At 55.0% G+C, this 22,062-nt stretch overlaps 2 protein-coding genes across 5 annotated transcripts in view; one reads left to right on the top strand and one right to left on the bottom strand.

Annotated features, from left to right (window-relative positions):
• Positions 1–22,062, bottom strand: part of PNKD (PNKD metallo-beta-lactamase domain containing) — a 59,277-nt gene that overhangs the window by 34,498 nt on the left and 2,717 nt on the right. The window lies entirely within an intron of this gene.
• Positions 5,630–21,688, top strand: TMBIM1 (transmembrane BAX inhibitor motif containing 1). Of its 3 annotated transcripts, none has more exons than XM_037029181.1 (12): positions 5,630–5,739; positions 14,188–14,422; positions 15,608–15,699; positions 16,362–16,426; positions 16,595–16,648; positions 17,100–17,150; positions 17,829–17,868; positions 18,090–18,127; positions 18,300–18,387; positions 18,699–18,794; positions 19,831–19,884; positions 20,265–21,688. In XM_037029181.1, exons 2-12 carry the CDS (start codon positions 14,227–14,229, stop codon positions 20,409–20,411), a joined length of 921 nt encoding a protein of 306 aa, XP_036885076.1. In that variant the 5' UTR covers positions 5,630–5,739; positions 14,188–14,226; the 3' UTR covers positions 20,412–21,688. The 3 variants fall into 3 exon arrangements, with proteins under 3 accessions (XP_036885076.1, XP_036885078.1, XP_036885077.1); XM_037029183.1 differs by lacking the exon at positions 5,630–5,739 and adding an exon at positions 5,824–5,922; XM_037029182.1 differs by lacking the exon at positions 5,630–5,739 and adding an exon at positions 6,179–6,203.

Below are 22,062 nucleotides of genomic sequence, written 5' to 3'. Positions count from 1 at the left end.
AGAGGGAGGCTGCAGAGAAGAAACTGAAGTTTTGGAGAGTTTGGAACAAGGAGGGAGTAATTACCTAGGATGGGAATGTTAACAGAATGTATGAAAAAAACCTGTCTTCATGAGCTGAGAGTGAGATCAGTCAGCATCTTGCACGTTTTTCTCCTCCCTTTCTGCTGAGTGGGTGCAGAGCTGGGGTTTTGCCTGCTGGGTGCCCCAGGCAGAGAGGGGCAAAGGAGTGAGGAGCGACTGTAATGATGGATCTAAGCTGGTTAAGGAGGGAAGTGAGGGACAGGGAAGAGGAAGGGGGGTAAGATGCACAGATTGTCAGACTTGATGTGGAACAACACCGAGTCTTGCAACCAGGGTCAGAGCGAGGGAGGGATAGGTGGCAGTCAGGGCGAAGGGGCTTGAAGCTGAGATTTTGGAAGGGGTGCAGTTATTGGAAAGGGGAGGTTCTACAGCGGCTATTATCTTGGGCTGGGCAATAAGATAAGAGGAAATAGATGCTGGGGTTTTTTTGGAGAGTGGACAAATTTGTTTAGACAAATGCAAGAGGAATATGAGGAAGGACTTCTTGTCCAGAAGGAATCCCCCAGCAGGTGGAGATGATGACCTAGGAGGCCAAGGTCCGTGGGGGCAGTGGGCAGGGTGTGAGGGCACACGGCTGGAACCTGGCCCCCGAGCGGCAGTAACTCATCTATCCAGGTCCTGTTTAGTCCTCCAAACGCAGTAGCAGCGAGGGCCAAACGGAGCTTGTGTGAAATCACTGAGTCACCAGGCCTCACCAACAATGACCATAATGGACAGTTTTTGCTGTGTCCCAAGCACTTGAAAACTGCTGTTAGTAATCCTCACCATATATTATTACCTTCCCTCTGACAGACAAAGCTACCAAGGCTCAGAGAAGGTAAGTAATAATCCCAACGGCCCACAGCCACTAAAGCGATTTCAACAGAATCCAGGTCTCCAGAGCACCCAAGGGGGCCAATAACCAAATTCCCCTGGGGGCATGTGTGTTCATCTCCCCTGAGGATTCCAGGACAGAGGTCTAGAAAAAGGAACCCCAGGCAAATGCTTCCAAAAGCCCTTTGGGTGGTTCTGGTGGTCAGGGGAGACCGGGAGGTGTCACCCTGAGCCCCGGTGGCTTGTGGCAAGCCGGCTGGGCCCAGCCTTCCTCAAAGGGCAGGCAGCACTCTGTCTCGGGGAGGAGGGGCTCCCGCCCAACCTGGGTCCAGGGTTCTCTAGCCCCTAAGGGTCCCTAACACCTCTCATGACGTTTTCAAGCCTATCACAGAGATGATTTCATCTGAGGCTTCAAAACTCGCAGGATAAAGGAAAGAGGGCATGATTAGGCTCATTTACAGTCAGGCACCCCCCTTGCAGACAGGCTACACTCTGAGAAGTGTGGGGGGTGCTTCTGTCACTGTGAGACCACCACAGAGTGAGCTTAAGTATACCCAGACGGTACAGCCTAGCACTCACCCAGGCTACACGGTACAGCCCATTGCTCCCAGGCTGCAAACCTGTACAACATGTTACTGTACAAAACAACAGATTAAATCACACACAAGAGAAAATGAGTAAGCAGGGAATGGGCGAGGCTGCCAGAGTCATGCCACCTTCTGTTTTACAGAACCCTCTAAAATGACAATAAACAGTGTAGTAAATACATAAACCAGGAACATAGTCATTTATTATCATCATCAAGTACCGTGTCCTGTGCAGAAGTAGGTGCTACATAGACGTGTATGTGCTACACGTCTACACAGCTGGCAGCGCAACAGGTTTGCTCACACCAACACTCCAGTGTTCGCAAGCTACACTATTTCTAGGCAACGGGAAGTCTTTAGCCCCATTTCACTCTTACGGGCCCAGTGTACGTGTGGTCCGTCCTCGACCAGAACATCATCACGGAGCGCGCTGCTACAGAGAGACGGGCCCCAGGCCTCGTGGCCATTCAGTGGGAAAGCGATGACAAGTGCTCCCTCCTGGGAACATCCCAATCCACAGTTCTTTCTACTCTCTGTTTGTTTATGAGCATGCTAACAAATGGTGATGGATAATAAGGCTTATATTTAGGGGGAAAGCCCTAATGTCCTATTCGCACCTCCCTGGCTGGGGGCGTGTGAGAGGTGACCAATCCATGTTTCTCTTCTCTCCCTCCCATCCCCTCTTTCTGAAAATAAATAAATAAAATCTTTAAAGAAAAAATAAAGAGTTCTCTCAGTTCAACAGATGATGGAGTAGGCTGTGCTGAGGCCTGGAGATGAATGGGACTTTGTCCTTGCCCTCTAGCGAGAGAAAGAGCCATATTTACCCCAGGCTGAGTTAAATGCCTCAATTCAGTAAATACAAAGTGCTCGGAAAAAAGGCAACTTCTTTGAGAATGTTAGTGATAAGGAAAAGACCTCTCTTGGGTGGAGTAACTGTAAACTCTCCGTAATCAGGCACTCTGCAGGAGGAACTTGTAGATGGATTAGCGGAGCCCTGCAGCTGGGCTGCCGGGAGCTGGCTTCCAGAAAGCTCTCTGGACCCACCAGTCCTGTCAGGTTTTCTTGCCCACCCCCTCTAGTTCTACCTGGGCTGTGGGGAAGCATTCCAGGGGCCTACCCTTTCCGTCTCTCCACCTCCTCTCATTAATCACTAAACTTTGGCTACTCCTTCCCTAAAATAAACATCAGCCTGATTCCTTTCATTCCCCCACCCCCCCACCCCTTTCTTGACCTGCCTCCCAGGTCAGTGTTGCCAGGAAAATACAAGACACCCAGTTGCACTGTGTGGGACGATGGAACAATCTTACACAAAAAATGATTTCTTTGAAATTCAGATTTAACTGGTTGTGGACGGAAAAATGGAAAAAGGAAAGTAACCTCATAGGCTGATCTAATCCTAAATTCCTAACAGGGCAGATCATTGTGGGTAGTCGTGACGTGAGCCTGTAACTGCATCAGCGAAGGGTTGCGGGCCAGCTTGTTGGTGCGAAGGTGGACACACCTTTGACGTGCCGGAATACCCCTCGGAGTGTGTACAAACCTTCAAGAAAGCGTGAGCTTGTTAACTATCCTGCAATCCAACCCCAGTCCCTACTTGGCTTTCTCCAATCTTCCCCCCGGTAATTTTAAATGCGTAGAAGAAGCTGCAAACTTATTCTCTGGGGCACTTGAGAACTTGTTCCTCAGTGTATTGGTCAGTTTGGCTCAAATAGACCGTCATAAAAAGTCTCGGCAGATCTGGTTGTTTCTTAGGTCAACATGGTTGTCCTTACCTTATTTGCTGAAGCTGGGAGCTGCGCCCCACGGGCAGTGGCACACCTCCCGCCACCTTTCCAACCTCCCCTCCAGGTGGCTGTTGACAGACTCATGGCTCCCCACTGCTTTCTGGGTAAAAATCTCAATCCCTGGCCCCCTGCCTCCTTGCCCAGTCCTGTTTCTTACCACTCCCACCCAACTCTGCCTGCCCAGTCCTAGACTGCTGGGATGGAGGGCCCTGAGCCCTTTGCTTTGGATGCTGAAACTCTTGCTGGTGATCTCATGCTTTGGGGGGAAACTTCCTAAAATGAGGCCTTTTGCCCCTAGGAAGTGGATGAAATGGGGCCTCATGCTAAACAGTGCATGGGCACCTTACAAACTCAGACAGAGAGAGACAGAGAGAGAGAGGGAGGGAGAGGGAGAGAGAAGCCACATAGGACGGCCTGAAATTAAAACTTCCTAACTACACGTGATTCATGGCGGGTGGTCCTGTCCTAGGATGGTAGTTTTTCCCTCACAAAGGTTGATCTTCACCTTAACTGAGCCTGTCTCTTTTTGCCTCTACAATAACTAATAACGTACCTGATGACGTGCCTTTGGGACAACAAAGTGATCCCCATCCCAAAGCATGATCACTAGAGCAGAGACCACAAATTCCCTCATTGTTTCTGTGATCGTGTTGACTGCTGACTTAAATGTCCTGTACCCACCTATGTAAAAGAAGTGTGTATTCATTTTACTTCGTATCCTATCCCACAGGTTTCCTTGCTTTGCTTTCTCCCACCTGCATAATCTATTACCGATCAATTTCTTGTAGCCTCTTTACATCTTCCCCTTTGATTATAATGTCTAAAGTAAGTGGTAAAACTGTTATTTTTCTGGAGTACTTTCTCAATCTGTTGAGATTTTGCTTCCAGACAGTGATCATCAGTTTGGCCCAAATAAACTTGTAAGAATTCTTACAGATTTGTGTGTTTCTTACACTGACAGAACTGAACTTACATAGAAGGGTTGGGGTGGCTGGGGAAGTCTGCCCACCATGATGTCCACCAGTCAATCTCCTTAAGTAACTCCTAATTAAGTTATATCCATCTGTACAAATGAACGTACAATGTGTATATAAGGAAGCAGAAGGCAATTAAAAACATTTTTATTTTGATTGATCTGAAATATACGATCTAAGTGGTACGTTTGCTTATAATGCCTAGTAGTGAACACACTGAGTTCACTAATGCTGACAACAAGAATGAGCTTCCAGTAAGTCCTGGGCCCTTCCTTGCTAAGCCTTGAAAGAGCTGGCCACAGGGAATAATAACGTCAGGCAAAGTGCTTACTGGTGGGTTTGGAATCAGGAATTGCTCAGGCTGTCTTGGCCGCCTAGCTGTGTCCATTTCTAGATGTGTTTTGTCCAGTCAACCTTTATCCATTCAAAAAGCAAAAAGGTCAACAGGCAGTGAAAGGCAGTGAGTGGTAGTGGTGATCTGCAGCTATTAGCACGAGATAAGCACCTTAAATAAAGCTGTTCAGCTACCAGCAGCGGCAAGCTTGGTGTAATGGAAAAAACGTGGACTTCGGAACTGCACAAACACAGGCAATGTTTCAAAACTTCCCAGAACCCATTCCCTCATCTGTAAGATGGACCTTCTGTGCCTTCTTCCACTTGCGAGGGCTGAGAGAGGGGTGCAAAGCGCTGGGCCCAAGGTCGTGCCCTGACAGCAGTCATTCACAGCTCAGTCCTGGCCTCGGACTCTGCTTGCCCCTTGGAGGGGGGGCGGGGCGGGGGCAGCTCCGAACAGGGACTGTCTTAGCCCCCAGGGGCAGCGATCCTAAGTTCCACCTCGCTGTTCGGATGTTTGAAGTTTGAAACCCAAAAAGTGAATTTGGCTTAAAGAATTGGCAAAGATGTTCATCACAGGCTATAACTAATAATGAAAAAATGGGAAACCATTTGTTGTCCAGTAGGAAATCGATTTAATAAATCAGCATAGCTATGTGATAGAAGACCTTGAGGCATTTAAAGTGTGCTTTTGAATAATATTTTGTGACAACAACATGCTTGGGATAAAATACTAAGTTAAAAGAAAAGCAATAAACAAAATTTACATAATATGACCTCACTCTAGAAAAACAAGTAAAATACCTGAAGGCAAAAACACACCAAAAAAGCAAGCGCTTCCCGCTGGCAGTAGGAGGGGGTGGAATGAAGCGCTTTCATCCTGTATTTTTGTGTTTTCTAAGTTTCCATGAGTAATTACCTATCGCCTTTAAATTAGAAAATACCAGTGGATGCGTCACCGCCACAGGCCGGAAGCGGGCGGGACCCGGGGCGGACCCCAGGGCGGACCCCAGCGCCCCTGGGCGGTGCCCACTGACCCCGCCCCGCCGGGCGGACGCCGCGGGGCGGGGCTGCCCGGCCCAGCCCATCGCAGCCTGGGCCGGAGCGGACGGTGCGGGACTTGCGACGCCTGGAGGCGGCGAACACACCGTCCGGATCGGCCAGGCAAGCCCGAGGGTCGCGGCCGGCGGGAGCTGGGGACTGCGGGCCCGCGGCGACTGAGCCTGGGCTGGGGCAGTGCTGGGCCGCGCACTCCCAAACTTTATTGGAGTGCGCGGGGAGCCGGTGCCAGCACGAGGATCTGTCTCTCTGTATTGGAGTTTCGCTTTCCCTCTGCGCTTGGGGCAAGCGGGTGTTGCCTGTTTACTTTTGGGAGCCGAGCGGCGGGTTGTGAACACGGCGAGCGGGCCAGGGTCTGAGGGTGTCATGCGTCCGTCTTTCTGGCTCGTGCCTATCGCAGGGCGTGTCTCTCGCGCCAGCCCCGGAGTTGCCAGCTGTGCGTGGAAATAAGGGCCCTCACGGCCCTCGTTGCCCTCACCTGGTGGGAGCGGGAGGCGGCGTAGCACTCACCCTGGCCTCAGCTTGCGCCTGCTGCCGGCCCTGGTGTAGACAGGTGAAGGAGCGTTCTAGTGAGTGCGGGGAGAGACAGGGTGGAAACAGCAGCCCCCAACCTTGGTTGGTGTAGGGAAGCGGCCACCGCCGTCACCATGGCTTTGCCTCACTTTGCCTGCTCTTGCCACTTCCTCCAGGCTGGGCTAGAAGACTACAGGGGGAGTATTGTTCTCTTCCTGGCCTCTTTAGGTCAGAGTAAAAAGCAAGCAGGAAAACGGGAAAGGGGTAAACAAGTGGAGACGGGGAAGGAGCCAGGCAGTGCGAGGGCAAGTAGAGGAAGAATGCTGGGAGGCTTGGCATCCTGTAGGTTCTGCATCAGTCATGCCCCCTGGGGGGTCTCTGTCCCCTCGAAGCCCACTGTGGAGCTCTGTGGGGTTCTACCTGAGGAACCTGGGCGTGGGGTAAGTGGGGGTAGGCCTGGGGACCAGGGTCAGAGCCACATGTCGTGGAAGGTCGCTTGGGTGTCCAGTTTTCTGGGGCTCTGAAATATTCATCTCACTGGTGAGCTTTGGTTTCAAAGCCAGCGCCTCTGGCCTGGCCAGTCTCTGGTGGCATCAGGAGCTAGGTGCTTCCTTGGGGCTGCTGCGTCTGGGACAGACCAGGCGGGCAACGGCACTTCTCACCTGCTCACCCTCCCTGTCTCTCCAGTCATGAGGACCCAGGGACCCAGTGTGTAACCTAGAAAAAAGTGGTGGGACCACAGTGCCAAGGGCCCCAGTGTCCTCTGTGTCCTTGTGCCATGATCTCAGGGCCTCACTGTAAAAGTGGGCATGTCAGAGAGGTAATGATGGGTTACACCTCAAGTGCGAGGACATGAGCTGAGCTAACAGCCACTTCAGCTCAGCCTCCTCCTGCAGGACTGGGGGCCTCAGCGGGAAGCTGCCCACCTCAGAGCACTTGGATCCCCTGAACTTCCCAGGCCCCCTACACCCCCGGGCAGAAGCCCCGGAGAAGGGACACACACCTGTGTGACTTCAGAGGGCTGCACGGGGAAGGCTGGAGAGGGGATGCCCATGCAGCTCTCTGGGAAGAAGGCCTCTGCTAGCAATGCGATATGGGGTTTCTGGAGTATTCTGTTAGGAACACCTTAGAGGGGACGGCCTTGACAGAATCTTCCACCCCTAAGATTCTAGAATTCTAGGCCAAAACCTGGGTTTGGTTTTTGAAGTAGAAATGATATCCAGAAGTCCACAGGCCACAGTGCTGGGTGCCTAAAGGGCACTCAGTACATTAGTCAGGGAGGAAGATAAGAGTCAGGCCTTACTCTTGGGTGTGCCGAGTGATATTTTTGTTCCTGTTATGCTCAGGTGAAGTCAGGGGGTGCCAGTCACCTGGTTCGATGCCACCCAGCCCTTGGCTGTAGATCCATCCCACTGTAGCGATTATGGGGGCCGCTGCGGGGGAGGGGAAGGACGGACTCCTGCAGAGGGTCCAGGCACAGAGCTGACTTGAGAGCAAGGGGGCTGCTTGGTACTAAATGTGACTGTCCTCAGGGGCTGTGTGTAAGGACAGGGGTTTTAAGACAGAAGGAGTTAGAGAGTCAGTAATATATAGCGCATGTTCGAAAGTTGCTGAGTAAATGTTAAAAGTTCTTGTCACAAGAAAAAATTGTAAGTCTGTATGGAGATGGATGGTAACTGGACTTCCTGTGGTGATCATTTTGCAGTATATACAAATATTGAATTATTGTGTCATACACCTGACACTTAATACAACGTTATGTCATTTGTACCTCAACTTAAAGAAAGATAGGGGTTAGGATACGATTCACTCTCAGGGTTGGGTCTGTCTGTTAAATCAAAGGTGGCCTGGTCAGCATTCCATAGGATATTATTAATTAGGTGTGTTTTGATAAAAATGTTTCGAGCCTAAGAAAGCTTGAAGTTCACTGGGTTCATCAAAGTTGGCCAGCTTTGCTCACTGCAGGGCTGCCCCACGGCCTTGTGCCATGGGAACTTCCAGAGGGGGTGTGGATGGTTCTTCAGACTGGTCTGTTTTCAGAGCTGTCACCCTGCCTCCTGGGGCAGTGTTCTCTAGAGCAGTCTGGGAAACACCAGGCTTGGTGATTCTAGCGATCCACTCTGGTTCTGGGGAACGAGCCTCTGCACCTGTCCCTCATGTGGGCTGATTCAGGGGAAAGGGAGGCTGCTTAGTGGTCGAGTTAGAACCTAGGGCTCTTGGCTTTGCCTTGTTCTTCCTTTTCCAGCCCTGTTGTGTTTCTCTGCAGGTTCTGGGGTGAGTGAGCCCCTAGGAAATGCTGGCCGTAGGGTCCACAGGGCAATATAGGGGCAGTCTGGGAGGACAGGGTTATGGCCACCCCCACACCCAGAACATGCCATATGTCTAAGCCTCTGCCTCTGCCTCTGTGGACGGTCCTCCAGACTGGTTCACGTGAGTCGTAACCTTAGCCTAAATTCTTCAGGAAGTAGGTCATTCTGCCCTGAAGCCTCATGTTCTGGTTTGTTAGGCTATTCACTCAAAATCAGACTGTTGGAGTTGGCATGGACTTTGATATTTTGGTTTGGTGTGCTTGTTGTCAGACGAGACAACTGAGTCCAGAGATGGGAAGGGGCCTATCCTGACTCACACAGTGGTGTCGTGGCCAGGGCTCTGGCCTGGATCAATTTCCTACAAAAGGAAAGGGCCTGGTTATAAAAAGCAAAGGCATTTTCTACCTCTGCCCGCCCTGGGTGCTGACCTCATCACACAGGTGACTGGTGGGGGTGTCTCAGAGGCCTTTGCTGCAGGCAGGTGTAAAATCAGACGTCAGATCTGAGTTCAGCCCCCTCCCTGCTGCTCGCCTGCTCTGGACCTTAGGTCTGTCTCCCCCTGAATTTCAGCTTTGTCATCTGTAGAGTGGAGATAAGAGTGTGCCTGTCATGGGGCCGTTGTGAGGCTCCTATGTGCCCACGTACCCAGTGCTCACTACCTACTCACTGTCATTCTCTTCCCTCCCTGCCCGCCTAATGGCTTCCTCACTCCTGATCTGCGCTCCCAGGCCCTTCTGACACGGACTTGTCTGGGGCTTCGAGATCACCACACTGATGACGCAGTTTGGCCCGCAGAGAAGGGTGACGGGGGAGCTGTGGGTGCCTGGACCCTCCTTGCTCTCCAGGGCGGCTTCCCCTTCCGTGGAGCCTGGAGCCACCCCTCTGTCTGCTGGGGAGAGGCTGCCCTGGCTAGAGACAGAGGCTGGGGAGGAAACCATGACTTCTTAATCTATTTCTGAGCAGGACACAGAGGGCTGGGGAAATGGGTGGATTGTTCTCAGTGGGCAGGGCTGGGAATGAAGTTCAAAACCCATGACCCAGAGAGCTGAGGCAGGAACTGTCTTGGCTCTGGGGTTTCTTTGTCAAATGACTAGATGATTTCTAAAGTCCTTTCCAGCTCTGACGTTTCAAGTTTTCAGATCCACTCAGCATCATCCTATTAATTCCAGGGGCCAGGAGGACAAAAGGATAAGTTGGTTCCGGGCCCCTTGGTCCATGTGCATCAGGCCTGGTGACTTGCCCAGACACCCGAGTGTATCTTTGTACTCTTCTGCCCTGGTGGCTGTATGGTGGGGTAGGAATGTGAAGTGGGTTTTTTTTTGGGGGGGGGGTGGAGGGGAGAGAGCTGGGGGAATTGAAATAGGTAAAGGAAGAGAGAAGTAAAGAGACTGTTACAAGAGACCAGGTCGCGGTGGGCCAGGGGCTGCCCTCCTGGGCCTGCTGGGTGGGGTTTCCTGAGATGTGCACTCTGAGCTATTCTTTCCATTCGGCTCTGGGCACCCGTTCCTGGCAGGGAGGAGGGCATGCTGCCTGGGCCAGTCAGCTGCTCCTTTCTGGCCCCTCCCTCAAACACACACACCCTTTTGCTGTAACCCCAGTAGTGCAGGCCTCTGCAGATTCCAGAGCTTTAACCCTTCAGGTGCCCCCCCAGGCAGCTGGGGCCGGGGCTGGGCCTCACCTGGCTAGGAGCATAGTGGCCCAGCTTTGGGCGAAGGAGGTGCTTCCCCAAGGCTGCACCTGAAAACCCTGACAGCCAGCACATCCTGCGCTTACACCCCCGCCCCTCCCACCCCCCGCTTCTTCGACTGCCACAGCCGGGTCCAGGGGTCCTGCAGGAGGAAGGAGAGGGTCTGGCTCCTTCCTGACGAGGGAGCGAGGCCCTGAGAGGGGAGAAAACTTAGATTTGTTACATGGCAAGGACAGGGCAGAGTCCGAATGTCTTGGTAACAGGCATTGTGAGGAAGAATGTTCTAGTGATTCAAGCTGCCGCCAGTGGAACGGTCTTGCTGTCTGCCCCTGGAGTGTGTCCAGTAGGAGCTGAATGCGCACTGTGTTTGAGGAAAATTCTGGCTTCCCATGGGGAACCTTAACAGTCTTTTTAAGCCCCTGGAGACTGCGAGCCCCTCGGTGGCTGCCCGGATGACCTGGTTCCTGGTTTCTGGGCTTTGGCATGAGTCATCCTCACTCTGTCTCTGGGTGGTTTCCCTCCTCTGTCCCCTCCTTCTCTTCCAACTCTACATTCTTCTCTGGCTCCCACCTTCAGTCATAGCTGTGAAAGTGAACACTGAGCATTTCCCCCTTCCCCGCCCCGTAGGCCAGTGCCAGCCCCCAACCTCATCCCTAGCTGAGGTCTCCATGTGGAGGCGGCCAGGGTGAAGGCTGAGCAGCTACCAGCGCTGGCAGCCCCGAGCCTGAGGCTCCTGCTCACCTGGAATTGCTCAGAGGTGAGTGTGGCTGAGCTCAGCTGCTCCCCTGATGGGTCTGGACACTCTTCCTCTGCTGTGCCCGGGCCTCTACATCAGAGGCCTGAGACATGGTCCTGACCCCAGGCCCCGCTTTGTGACCAAGGGCAGGTTGCTGTTCTGCCTGCACTGTGGCTGTCTGCTTGGTAACGGAGGGGCGGGCTTGCCCTGACTGAGCGAGTTTCATTTGGGCTCCTGGGTGTGAGAGTCCCTGTCTCTGACCAACCTCTTCCTCCTGGTGGAGGCGCAGGGCTGGGGAACTCGGGGTTAGTGCAGGGTCTCAATGGCTCTGTGCCCACTGGCTGTGTAAGCCTCCGCCGCCATTCGAGGGTGTCACAGGGGAGCCATGAGAAGTCTGGACAGACAGGTGTGTGGAGGAGGCAGGCGGGCGAGCTCTAGGAGCACAGGCTCTGGAGCCCATCTGGGCGCACAGCCCCGACGCCCTCACACCCTGGCTGAGTGACCTCGTGTGGCTGAGTTCTCTAAGCCTCTGCCTTGGTCCATAAGTAGGGGCGATGGCTTTATCTACCCTGTTGAGCTATTTTGAGGATTTAATGAAATAATAACTAAAAATAGTCCATGTTTACTATTTCTTAGGGGTCCGGCACCATTCTCAGTGTTCTATGAGTGTTTTCTCATTTAATTTTTACGACCCAGTGGAGGACACTCTCAATGTTAGACCCAGTTTCAAGGTGGGGAGACACAAGGGCATGGCAAAGTGAGGTGGTCAGTGCCAGCCTCTGGTGAGCACGGGCTGGTGGCCACGGCCCCGGGGAACTGGGCTGTGACCTGCTGTGTTCCCGGCTGGCAGACCTGTGGTGAACTCCTCTGAGGCCAGAAGAATCAGAGGGGGGTGGGAGTATGGTGGGAGTCCTTGTGAGTCAGCAGCCTGCCGTGAGAACCCTGATGTCCTGGTGGCCCGTCTAAGGCTGGCCTTGCTCTCCCTGACTCACTCCACAGTCTGCGGATGGACCTGTTGGTCCGGCTTTGCTTCGAGGAAGGAGGGAGTGGCAGGCAGCTGTCTGGCCAGGCAGAGGGCTGGTGCCACATGGCCTGGCTTCTCAAGGAGGTCACAGGAGGTCCGTCTGTTGGGGCTGGAAATGAGCTCAGAGAACACCTGGTCCACTCAGCTCATTTCACAGAGGTGCACCCCAAGGAGGTGACAGAACTGGGCACTGGTGACACTGTTTGGTGGCTCAGCTGGAGCTTCCGACCATGGGGCCCTTCTTGCCAGGGCCTCTCGGGCTATGTTCAGCCTGTTCACCGGTGTGCCACCACCTGGAAGGTGGCCATCAAGTGGGTTCAGGGTGCCAAGATGACAGTAATTATGACAGACAACCCGACTCTAAAGGTGACCTGTCTGTCCCTCTTCCTTCAAATGGGCCACTGTTCTGCTCTCTTGGTGGAGTTAGAAGGGGGCTTTTGGAGGGAGTGGATATAGGAGTATGGGGAGAAGGAGCCTCTTGCCTCATGGAAGGGGACCCCAGTTTTTCTTTGTTTTTAAAAAGTCTGTTAAGGAGAGTACACATTATAAGCACCTATGAATATTTTCTCACCCTTATATAAACATAGAACATTTCAAAAGTTAGTATCTCAGTTTCTTAAGCTCATAACACCCAAGTATTCAGTCCCCCTTGTCCCTTCCCACTGTCTTCAGGAGCCCCCACTGCATGGTGCAGGCCCACCACCACGACCCCAGTTTGACGCCCCAGTGCTGTGTCACAGCCTCACTGTCAAGGACATCTTTCTTTCTTCTGACCTGATACAGTCTTGCTGTGCTGGTCCATTTACTCTGGGGAGATGGAGAATAGCTTTCCTCAAAACAACCCATTTAGAGACTGGCCTGTTATGCAGTCTGTTCTGCCTGCCCCGTCCTCTCTGTATCATCCCACTTGTGTGAGAAGGGATAAGACAGCCCTCTGCCTGCCCCCCAGACTGTGCAGGTGCCCTCGAAAGCCACTTCCCCTTTCCTTCCAGCAGAGGCTCGGAGGCTGTCTGCTGACCTGGATGGGGCAGGGCCATGGGGGGAGTGTTTGCTTCTTCCCTGTGGGGTCCGAAAGGTCTGCCCCTGGGAGATGCTCTGCGGGGAGGCGGTGGGGCCCAGACTCTCGGGGCTTGTCCCTAAAGGGCCCTCCTTCCATGCTCTTCCCTAGTGCCCATCTCTGTCACCTCAGAGCGGAACACCATGCCAGCAGGAATGTATTTGGCTTGAGAGGCGTAAAGAAGGCAGCGTAGCAGAGAGGACCCTGAAGGCCTTGATTCTGGTGTGGCCGCTAACCTGCTAGCTAGGTCACTGTTCTGAGTCATGGTTCCCTCATCTGAATGAGCATCTGGGCCTCGCAGCCTGGATCCTCAGTGCTCTTTCCCTGCTAGTCACTGCGCCCGCGGGGGTGGGGTGGGGGGGACACACGGGAATTACAGGGGTACCAGAGACCCTGGGGTTCAAAATGCACGTCCTGCCCCGCCAGCACGGCCCATTCCCTGGGAAGCCTGTGAAGAGAAAGTGGATAGGCTGCCACATGCCCGGCGCAGCGAGGCTGCTATTGAAGGAACCAGAAAGTCCTGTCTCAGGCCTGCCTTTTTGTGCCGCCTCCCAGTTCTTGTGTATCCCCCCCCCCCCCCGCACCCCGGCCTCAGGCGTCCCCTGACTCAGTCTGTCACTGTCCATGGGCATTCTGCCCTCCTGCTCTGGGCCTGGTGGCTCCAGCACTGGGGCTGGCCTATTCTTCACCTCCTCCCCCACCCTGTGCTCTGGGCCTTGGCTCCTTCCCAGCTCTGCCTTTCAGGCTGCCATGGGGGCTGGGCTGACCCCTTCAATGGGTCCCAGCTGGCTCTGTGATTCACCAGGCTTTGCTGGGCCATCAGCTTCTTCCTTGGTCACTAGAAGCTTTTCTTAAAGGATCACAGGGAGGTCCCAGGCCCCTGTACCTCTGCTCACCCCACTGATGCCCAGTGACCCCTCTGGGCTCCTGCTGCTGTCGCGCACCCCCCCCCCCCCCCCCCCCCCCCCCCCCCCCCCCCCCCGTCCCATACCATTGGCAGGACGCTGCACAGCTCAGAGGGCTGTGGACTGAAAGCTGGTGTGAATGTGGGGGGCAGGGGCTGAGCAGGGGGGTGGGGCACTGTGGTGAAGGGGAGGATGGCCTGTGGGCAGAGTGACACACTGTGCCTGAGGGAAAATATGGGGTCTCCTCCCACAGAGGCCCCGCACCGGGCCGAGTGAACTGGGCCTGGGCACTCCTGACCACTTTCCTCACCTCCCGTTTCAGGTCCCAGAAGCTGGGGTCTCCCCTCAGCCCTGAGCAGCCATGTCCAACCCCAGTGCTCCACCTCCGTATGAGGACCGCAACCCCCTGTACCCCTCACCCCAGGGGGGCTATGGGCAGCCGCCAGTCCTGCCTGGTGGGTATCCTGCCTACCCTGCCTACCCACAGCCGGGCTACGGTCACCCTGCTGGCTACCCACAGCCTATGCCCCCAGTCCACCCGATGCCCATGCACTACGGTGAGTCCCTGGGTGGTGGTGGTGGGGGGCAGTGGGAGGAGGGGCACAGCATGGGAGGCCACCTCCTTTCCTTCCTTTTCAGTTCCCTGGTAATCTGATTTTCCCCTCTCCACTTCCCTCTTTGTTACCTCCTACTTTCCCTCAGCACCTGGCCCTCCGGGCCACCTGTTGGCCCTTTTATTCATGAGGGAGGCTGAGTCCACTGGGCAGGCCAGAAGCTGCGTCACAGGAGAAAGTGGCAGGGTGAAGTACTTAATTCCTTTAGAGCTGTTACCTTGGGAGACCATTCCCAACTAGGCAGCCGCCACCCCGCCCAGATTCCTCTCTCCCTGTGGAACCTGAGGCACTTTTTAAAAAATTTGGTGATGACAAATCCTTGTCATTTAAGGTAACGTCTGAACTTTGCCAATGCCCAGAAGTCATTTGGATGTTTGGTAACCACCGGTGGGGGAGCAGTCTTCTGTTTGGTCAGACATGAGATAAGATTAGAGGCAGTGAGACTTTTCTGAGCAGCGCCCCCACCTCATGTGGATTTTGAAAGTGGTCAGGGGAGGCACGGGAGGCATTTGAGGAATGCGTTGAGGCCACAGCATCTCTGGAGGCCTGGAGCACAGCCAGAGGTCCATCTGGCCTTGCTCTTGGGCTCTGGTGCAGCACCAGGGCGTCGGCACGCTTCCCATCCTGCCTTGTCCTGGGGCTGTCCGCCCCTGATGTGTCTGTTTTTTCTGAGTCCAGACTGCCCCACCCTTCACACACATGTGCCGAGCCCCTACCTTCCTTCTCCTCCTTCTGTCCCGGAGTCCCCTGCTCTGACCCCATAGCTCTCCTGGCTGGCTTCCTCGCTAGTTCGAGAGCTCTTGCCAGCAGAGACCACGTGCATTCATACACCAGAGCACCCAGGTGTGGGCTGGGCACCCTCACCCAGGGGCCCCAGTGAGTGCATGCCAATGGAATGGCTCTGAGCTAAGCCCCTTCATGACAGGGCGTGTGGCTCTGTGTGGTGCCCAGGCCAGCTCTGGGTCACTCCGCAGGGATCTAGAGCAGCACCTGGTCTGGGTGAGGAGTTCAAGTTACAACACTTGTTTTTTGGCTAGAGATACCTGAGTCTCAGTTTGAGATCATGTCGTGGAGGCTTTAGGACTGAGGCCACGTGTTCCCAGTCGGTCACTTCTGGTCTGTCCCCAGGCCCAGGCTATGATGGCGAGAGAGCAGCGAGTGACAGCTTTGGGACTGGAGAGTGGGAAGACCTGAAAGTCCGGCACACCTTCATTCGAAAGGTGAGATCTGGGCTGGGAGGCAGTGGGCAGGGGCTATGGTGGGGGTGGGGCAGGGAAGGGGGCAGGTGGCATATCGGCCCTGGGGCAGTCATTCCCATGGAAACAGCTGCTGCCTTCCTGGTCCTCTCCAGCCCTGCACTCTTCTGACCCCTATCCCCCAACCCTTTGCTCCTGTTTTGGGGGCCAGGGACAGATTCAGTCTGGGAAGATCTCCACAGGCTCTGCAAGGTGCCCAACCTTCCCCAAACTCATTTTTTTTGTTGGACTGCAAGCAACTCAAAGGCAGAAATGACCACAGCCCGCTCCTCCCTCCCCCGCCTCATTTTGGCACAGCACCCTCCTCAGAGTAGACAGTGCCTGACAAAGGTCGGCCTGGACTGCTTCGTGTGTGGGGGCCACGCCTGGTCATGCAGAGAGGCTGGGGTCAGACAGGGGTGGGGGTCTGCTCCCGGGTGTGAGCAGTACCTGAGCCAGCCTCTCTGTCTGGCTGCAGCTGGGGAGGGCTCTCAAGTGCAAAGAGTGGATCCTTCACGATGAGGGAGGCCCTCCCCACCACTAACAGACGGGGAGGAGGAGTCTTTCGGGCTCCTCGGTGTTGGGGCGCTGGCTGCTTCCTGGGGAGAGACCAGGGGTGTGGGATGGTGACTCCGTCTGTCTTCCAGGTTTACAGCATCATCTCCATCCAGCTGCTCATCACGGTGGCCATCATCGCTATCTTCACCTTTGTGTGAGTCTCTAGGCCTCTCCACTCCCCTCTCAGGAGCTCTGGGGTCCTGCTCTGGGGCACCTGCCAGGGGCTGGGCTGGGGGGTCCCTCTCCCCAGGTCCCCTGGAAGAAGAGGGGTTGCGGGCCATTGGAAGCAGTGGCTGTGACCCCTGTCCTGTCCTGTCCACAGGCAGCCAGTCGGCGAGTTCGTGAGGAGGAATGTGGCTGTGTACTACGTGTCCTAGTGAGTCTGCGCTTGGAGCCGGTGGGAGGGGGGGGTGGCACAGTTGTCCAGCTATTCTCGGGGCAGGGATCCTGTGTTTTTGAGAGGGGTTCCCAGGCTGCCGTCTGTGCTGGGCAGTGTGGGTGTGTGCCGCCCTGGGAGGAGGAGCAGCAGCACAGAGCTGCCTGGAGCAGGGCTGGGGACTGAGGCAGTGCGTGCCAGCACAGTGGTCTTCACGTTCTGTTGGCCTGTCTGCCCACCTTCACCCTCTTCTGGCTGCCCGGCCCCCCTTACAGAGGTTCTCAGTGCCCTTGGCTCGGGTGATCTTGTCCTACTGGGTAGCTTCCCCTCATACTTCCAAACAGCTCTGTGGGCTCCAACCTGCTGGCCTGCCGAGTACTGCCAGGCCAGGCCAGTAGTGGCCGAGGAGCAGATCAGGCCTGTGGACTACTCCCTGTCTCTTTCTCCCCAGTGCCGTCTTCCTGGCCACCTATCTGACCCTTGCCTGCTGCGAGGGACCCAGGTGAGTTGCCAAGAATTAGACAATGAGAAGGGATGGTGGGGTGCAGGAGTGGGACCACATCTTTTTGAGAAGAAAGGGGTATCCTTATAGCAGCTGAGTGAAGACTTAGAAGCAACAATGAGGATGGTAGCAGCTACTTTCTGGTGTGTACCAAGTACCTGGCTCTTCCAGCTCCCTAATTACCCCCCTTGGTCTTCCCACAGCCCAGCCGGCCGACCCTTTGTGTTTCTCCCTGCTAAGGTCCAGGGGCCTGTCTCTCGCTTCTGTAACTTTTTCCCTGAGCCTATGTAGCCCAGCTGGTTAAACTTTCTCTAATTTGGGGGAGGAGGGCGGGAAGGAAGGAAACAAATAAAGTACCTTAGCCATCATTCTTACAATACTGCGAGATTTGTAACATTCTAACCACTTAACAAATAGAAGGAACCCGAGACTCAGAGAAGCTGAGTAACTTTCTCAGCCGCACAGATAGTGTAAGAGCTGCAAACCAGTCCAGGTCTCTGCGGCCCCATAGCCCAGGTCTGCCCTATCACCCTCTGCTGTCCCAGCACAGAACACCTGAGCAGGTACCACAGGCCAAGCCAGCCTCCCCTTCCCCGAGCCAAGAACTCCCTTGTGCTAAAGGACTCTCTGTTGACTGGCTGGCCCCGAGTCACTCAGTCGAGGTCTCCTTCCCTTCAGACGCCGCTTTCCATGGAACATCATCCTGCTGACCCTCTTTGTGAGTCGGGGGGTTGAGGGGGTGTGCACATGGGGTGAGGGAGGGCTGGATCCCGGGAGGGGCTGGCGACGTCACTGTGGGAGAGGTCTCTGGTTCTCTGTGCCACCATATCCTGACCTCTGCCTGGGTCTCCCAGTCACATTTACCCCGAGCTCCGACACTCCATTGTGGCCATGCCTCCCCTCTTCTTTGTTTCACTCTGGTCTCTTTCCCTCCCTCAGACTCTGGCCCTGGGCTTCATGACCGGCACCATTGCCAGGTACAGTCAGGGACCGCCCACCATGCTCCTGGGAAGTGTGTGTTCTGGGGGAGTGGGGTACCCTGGGCTGGCCATCTTCTGCACAGGGGATCCTGGGAAGGGGCCACCGGGAAGTGGCGGTTTTGAAGTCAATCACATGTGCCTCTGGCCTCTCTCACCACCTTGCCTCCAGCATGTATCAGACCAAGGCCGTCATCATTTCGATGATCATCACTGCCGTGGTGTCCATTTCGGTCACCATCTTCTGCTTCCAGACCAAGGTGAGGGTACGGAGGGCCCTTCCGTGGCCACTCTGCCCCTTTCTTGTATAGAACTGGCCCTTAAGGATGGCACTTGAGCAGACCTGGAGGGCCCAGACCCCTACACTGGGGATTTCCTTTGGAGACCTTAGTCCCCTTCCTTCAGAGCTGTTCCCCCTGCAGAGCTGCTTCCTGTCTGTCCGTGGGCTCTCACTTCCACACCCCCAGGAGGCAGTGTGGGGACTCCCTGGCCGGGGGAAGCAGGGCCAGTCTGGCTGGGCTGCTGGTTGTGGAACTCGTCTGACAGGAGCCTCATTCTTCCTCCCTGGCAGGTGGACTTCACCTCATGCACAGGCCTCTTCTGTGTCCTGGGAATAGTGATGATGGTGACTGGGATTGTCACTGCCATTGTGCTGGCCTTCAAATATGTGAGTGTCTTGGGAGAGCTGGGGTCCGTGGACCCAGGGCCTGGGGAGGACTTTCTGTGTAATGAGTGCAGCAGGCCCACAGGCCCCTGGGCAGGCTCTGACTTGGGCACCTCTCCACCGACCAGCAAAGGCACCAGCGCTCAGGCCCATCCTTTGGGTTACGGTGTAGTTCCTCTTTAGTGATCTAGGGCCCTGGGAGCCATAGCACCCGAGGCCTTGGACAACACCACAGAACTCCTGTGGGAAGTAGTGGGTGAGAGCTGTCTGCTGGGGAGACCAGGGTCTAGGAGGCAGGCTGGGAGGGGTACCTGGAGGACCAGGAAGATGGGCCGGGGTGGCAGGAACCTTAGGGTCACTGCGTCCAACTCCTCCAACTCCTCTTTTATGCTAGTCAGCTGGGGGAGAGACTGGGGACCCTGGGCTGAGGGGAGCCTGTGGCAGAGAGGAAAGAATAGTGCTGGGAGAGGAAGCGCATGAACAGGAGGGGTGCCTGCGTGCCTGGCCGTGGGCTGGCCCTGCCCTTCTGTGCACAGGCACCTGGAAAGCTGTACAGCAGGGCTGCCCTGGGAGTACACTCTGATTCTGATGTTCATCATGGTGGTTGGAGGGCTTCCCTCCCAGCTCTCGTTAGTCTGTCCCTCCCAGGCTGGGCTGCGAGACTGCTGTCCTGAAAGTTGACAGTGACTGGGCTGTGTGGTAGGGCTCTCCAACCAGTGCCTGCCTGAGTCCACCCCTCCCAGAGCTGTAAATCAACCACCTTTTCCCCAGAAATATATGGACACTCCTGTACCTTAACTCACTTTGGAGGTTGGTTTTTACATGGCCCTGGGAGGGTGGGCTGTTTTCCCTGCTAAATGTGTTACCATTCTCAATTGCTTCCAGGATCTGGAAGGCAGAGGTGGTTCTTTCATATAGGTAGCTTCCTGGACCAACCCACTTGGATGCCAGAATCCCAGCAGAGGCTGGTTCTGAGAGTGCCGACCCTGGTCCACGCTTTGCTAAGATTTCTAACACCATGCCTGTTTCCTCTCCCCAGGTTTACTGGCTCCATATGGTCTATGCTGCTCTGGGGGCCATTTGCTTCACCTTGGTGAGTAAGGACCTCTCCCCCCTGGGAAGGAGAGCTGAGGGGAGGGAGAGGAGGAACTGAGTGGATGGAGCATGACTTGACCCTTCCCTCTCCCACTGTGAAGAGGTTGCACTGACTTTCTGGGCATTCCCACCTGCTCTCGTTCCCACTGCCTGCTGTGAAACACTCAGCAGGCCGCACTGCAGAGACGGGGCGCCTGTCTTCCTTTGCGGACTCTGAGGGTAGAGACTGTGTGTTGTGCTGTTCATTAATATGTCCCCTAAGCACACTGCTGTGTGGCACACAGGCTCCAGGGACAGATCTGCTGGACCAGAAATAAGTTCTGGCACTGTGCCCTTGACCGCTGTGCCACTGATCCTCACTTGTGCCTGTCCCTGTAGTTCCTGGCTTATGACACGCAACTGGTCCTGGGGAACCGGAAGCACACCATCAGCCCAGAGGAATACATCACTGGCGCCATGCAGATCTACACGGACATCATCTACATCTTCACCTTTGTGCTGCAGCTGGTGGGGAGTCGAGATTAAAGAGCACCCCCAGTTCCACGCCACCCAAGGCTCTCCCATCCCTAGAAGATTGGGCCTTGTGACTGGGGTCTAGGCCACAGACCCCTTTGTTTCCCCTCAAATAATATGCCCAGTTTCCTTTCTGTCCTGAGTGGGTGGCCTCCCTGGCTGTGGATGCGTGGGTACCACCTGGTGGGGCTGGAGGAACTGGGAACTAACTCTTGGCAGGGACTAGGCTGAAGATGTACCCAGTGTGGCACCAGATTCTTCTTAACTGCTGGGGTTGGAGCGGGAGGGATGACAAGAGCCTCTTCCATAACTAAAAGGGAATATGGAGGTAGAAGTGACTTCAAGGTGATGAGGTTTCCCCTCCCACCATTGCCACAGGCTTCTGGCCTAAGTAGCTGGGTCTGTTTCTTCCCTCATCTCCTAACAAAGAGCTTTGTCCTCTGCCTCTGGGACTCTTACACCATTATGCTGTGCTCCTCTGGCAAACCTCCCCACTCAGGGAGGTATATGAGATCTGTGCCTGTGGGTCCCCCTGCTTCAGTTCCCCTTCTGATGGCATGTATATACTGTTTATCCGGGTTGGGGTGGGGGAGGAAGATGAGAGTAAGCAGAGTCAACAAGCACAGGGGCCACTACAGAGCAGTATCTACCCTGGGCTTCCTAATGGCTGCGGTGGCAGAGAACACAGGCCCATTTGCAGCCATCCAGTCCCCATTCTCCTCTGAAGCTGCCTGGGGTCGGGGCATGGTGGAGGGCACTCCCTGGTGCTTCTGAGATCTCTGGTTAGAGGGATCTCCTGCTTCCTATTGCTCAGGCAGCTCAAGGGGCAAAGGTCAAGAGATGGGGTGGTTTGTTAGGAGTAAGTTTAGCCAAGAAGGAACCAGGATGAAGAGGCAGGGCTGGGGGCAGGGAAAATGCCTTGGGGGTACCCCACCCAGTCTGAGAGCTGGAGAAGCCTGCTGTGGCACCTGTGGAAGCTTATATGTTCTTTCCCTCTGCTAACCTGGGGAGGGCCCTAAGAGGAGGGACACTTCCCCTCTGTTCTTAACTCTCACAGGGGATTTTAGACTCGGACCCATCTCCCCAGCCAGCTACTGCTTTCTTTGCGACACCAAGTGCCTCAAGCTGGAAGGGGGAAGGAGGACAAGGGTCACTCTATGGGGTGGGGTGGAAAGCAAATCAGCCCAAGGGTATAATTAGGACTCCTCTATTAAGTCCTTGGTCCTAAGTATATCATGTAAAAGGACATAACTAGAAGTGTAATAAAGATTTATGTTTAGAAGTTAAAACCCCACTTGACTCTGGTTTTCTTCACCTTCGGTCTGGCTCTGCCCAAAGCAGCCACCTGCTGTCTTCTACCGTGTCTAAGATAGCCAAATACACTTTGCCCCAGTGCTTCCCGGGGATGGATGCGAAAGGCTGGTGAGAGCTCAACCTGCATTGCCGGGGGGCGGTGGGCACCGCTCAGCCCGTGACCTCTCACATCACAGACCCTCAACCAAAGCTCACAACCTCTCTCCCACAAAGCTGTATGACTGCAGACAATTTCGCAGTTGGGGTGGGGTTCAGGTTCAGGTTCAAGTCACCAGCCCTAGAGATCACTAGTCCAAAACCTCTTAAAACAGCGAAACTGGAGCCCAGAGAGGTCGAGTCATTTGCATTC

Source organism: Sturnira hondurensis, unplaced genomic scaffold, assembly GCF_014824575.4.
Source record: "Sturnira hondurensis isolate 20B ecotype Veracruz unplaced genomic scaffold, ASM1482457v3 Scaffold0020237, whole genome shotgun sequence".
NCBI classification, from domain to species: domain Eukaryota; kingdom Metazoa; phylum Chordata; class Mammalia; order Chiroptera; family Phyllostomidae; genus Sturnira; species Sturnira hondurensis.
Note: the sequence above shows the minus strand (reverse complement) of the source record. Positions and strands in the feature narration are given on the sequence as shown.

What these genes read in the sequence shown, in the direction of transcription:
- TMBIM1 (XM_037029181.1), top strand. Translation starts at nt 14,227, where the DNA reads ATGTCCAACCCCAGTGCTCCACCTCCGTATGAGGACCGCAACCCCCTG. An exon ending in GCCTGCTGCGAGGGACCCAG is followed by an intron (nt 17,151 to 17,828) that starts GTGAGTTGCCAA and finishes CCTTCCCTTCAG; the next exon opens with ACGCCGCTTTCCATGGAACA. An exon ending in TCATCCTGCTGACCCTCTTT is followed by an intron (nt 17,869 to 18,089) that starts GTGAGTCGGGGG and finishes TCCCTCCCTCAG; the next exon opens with ACTCTGGCCCTGGGCTTCAT.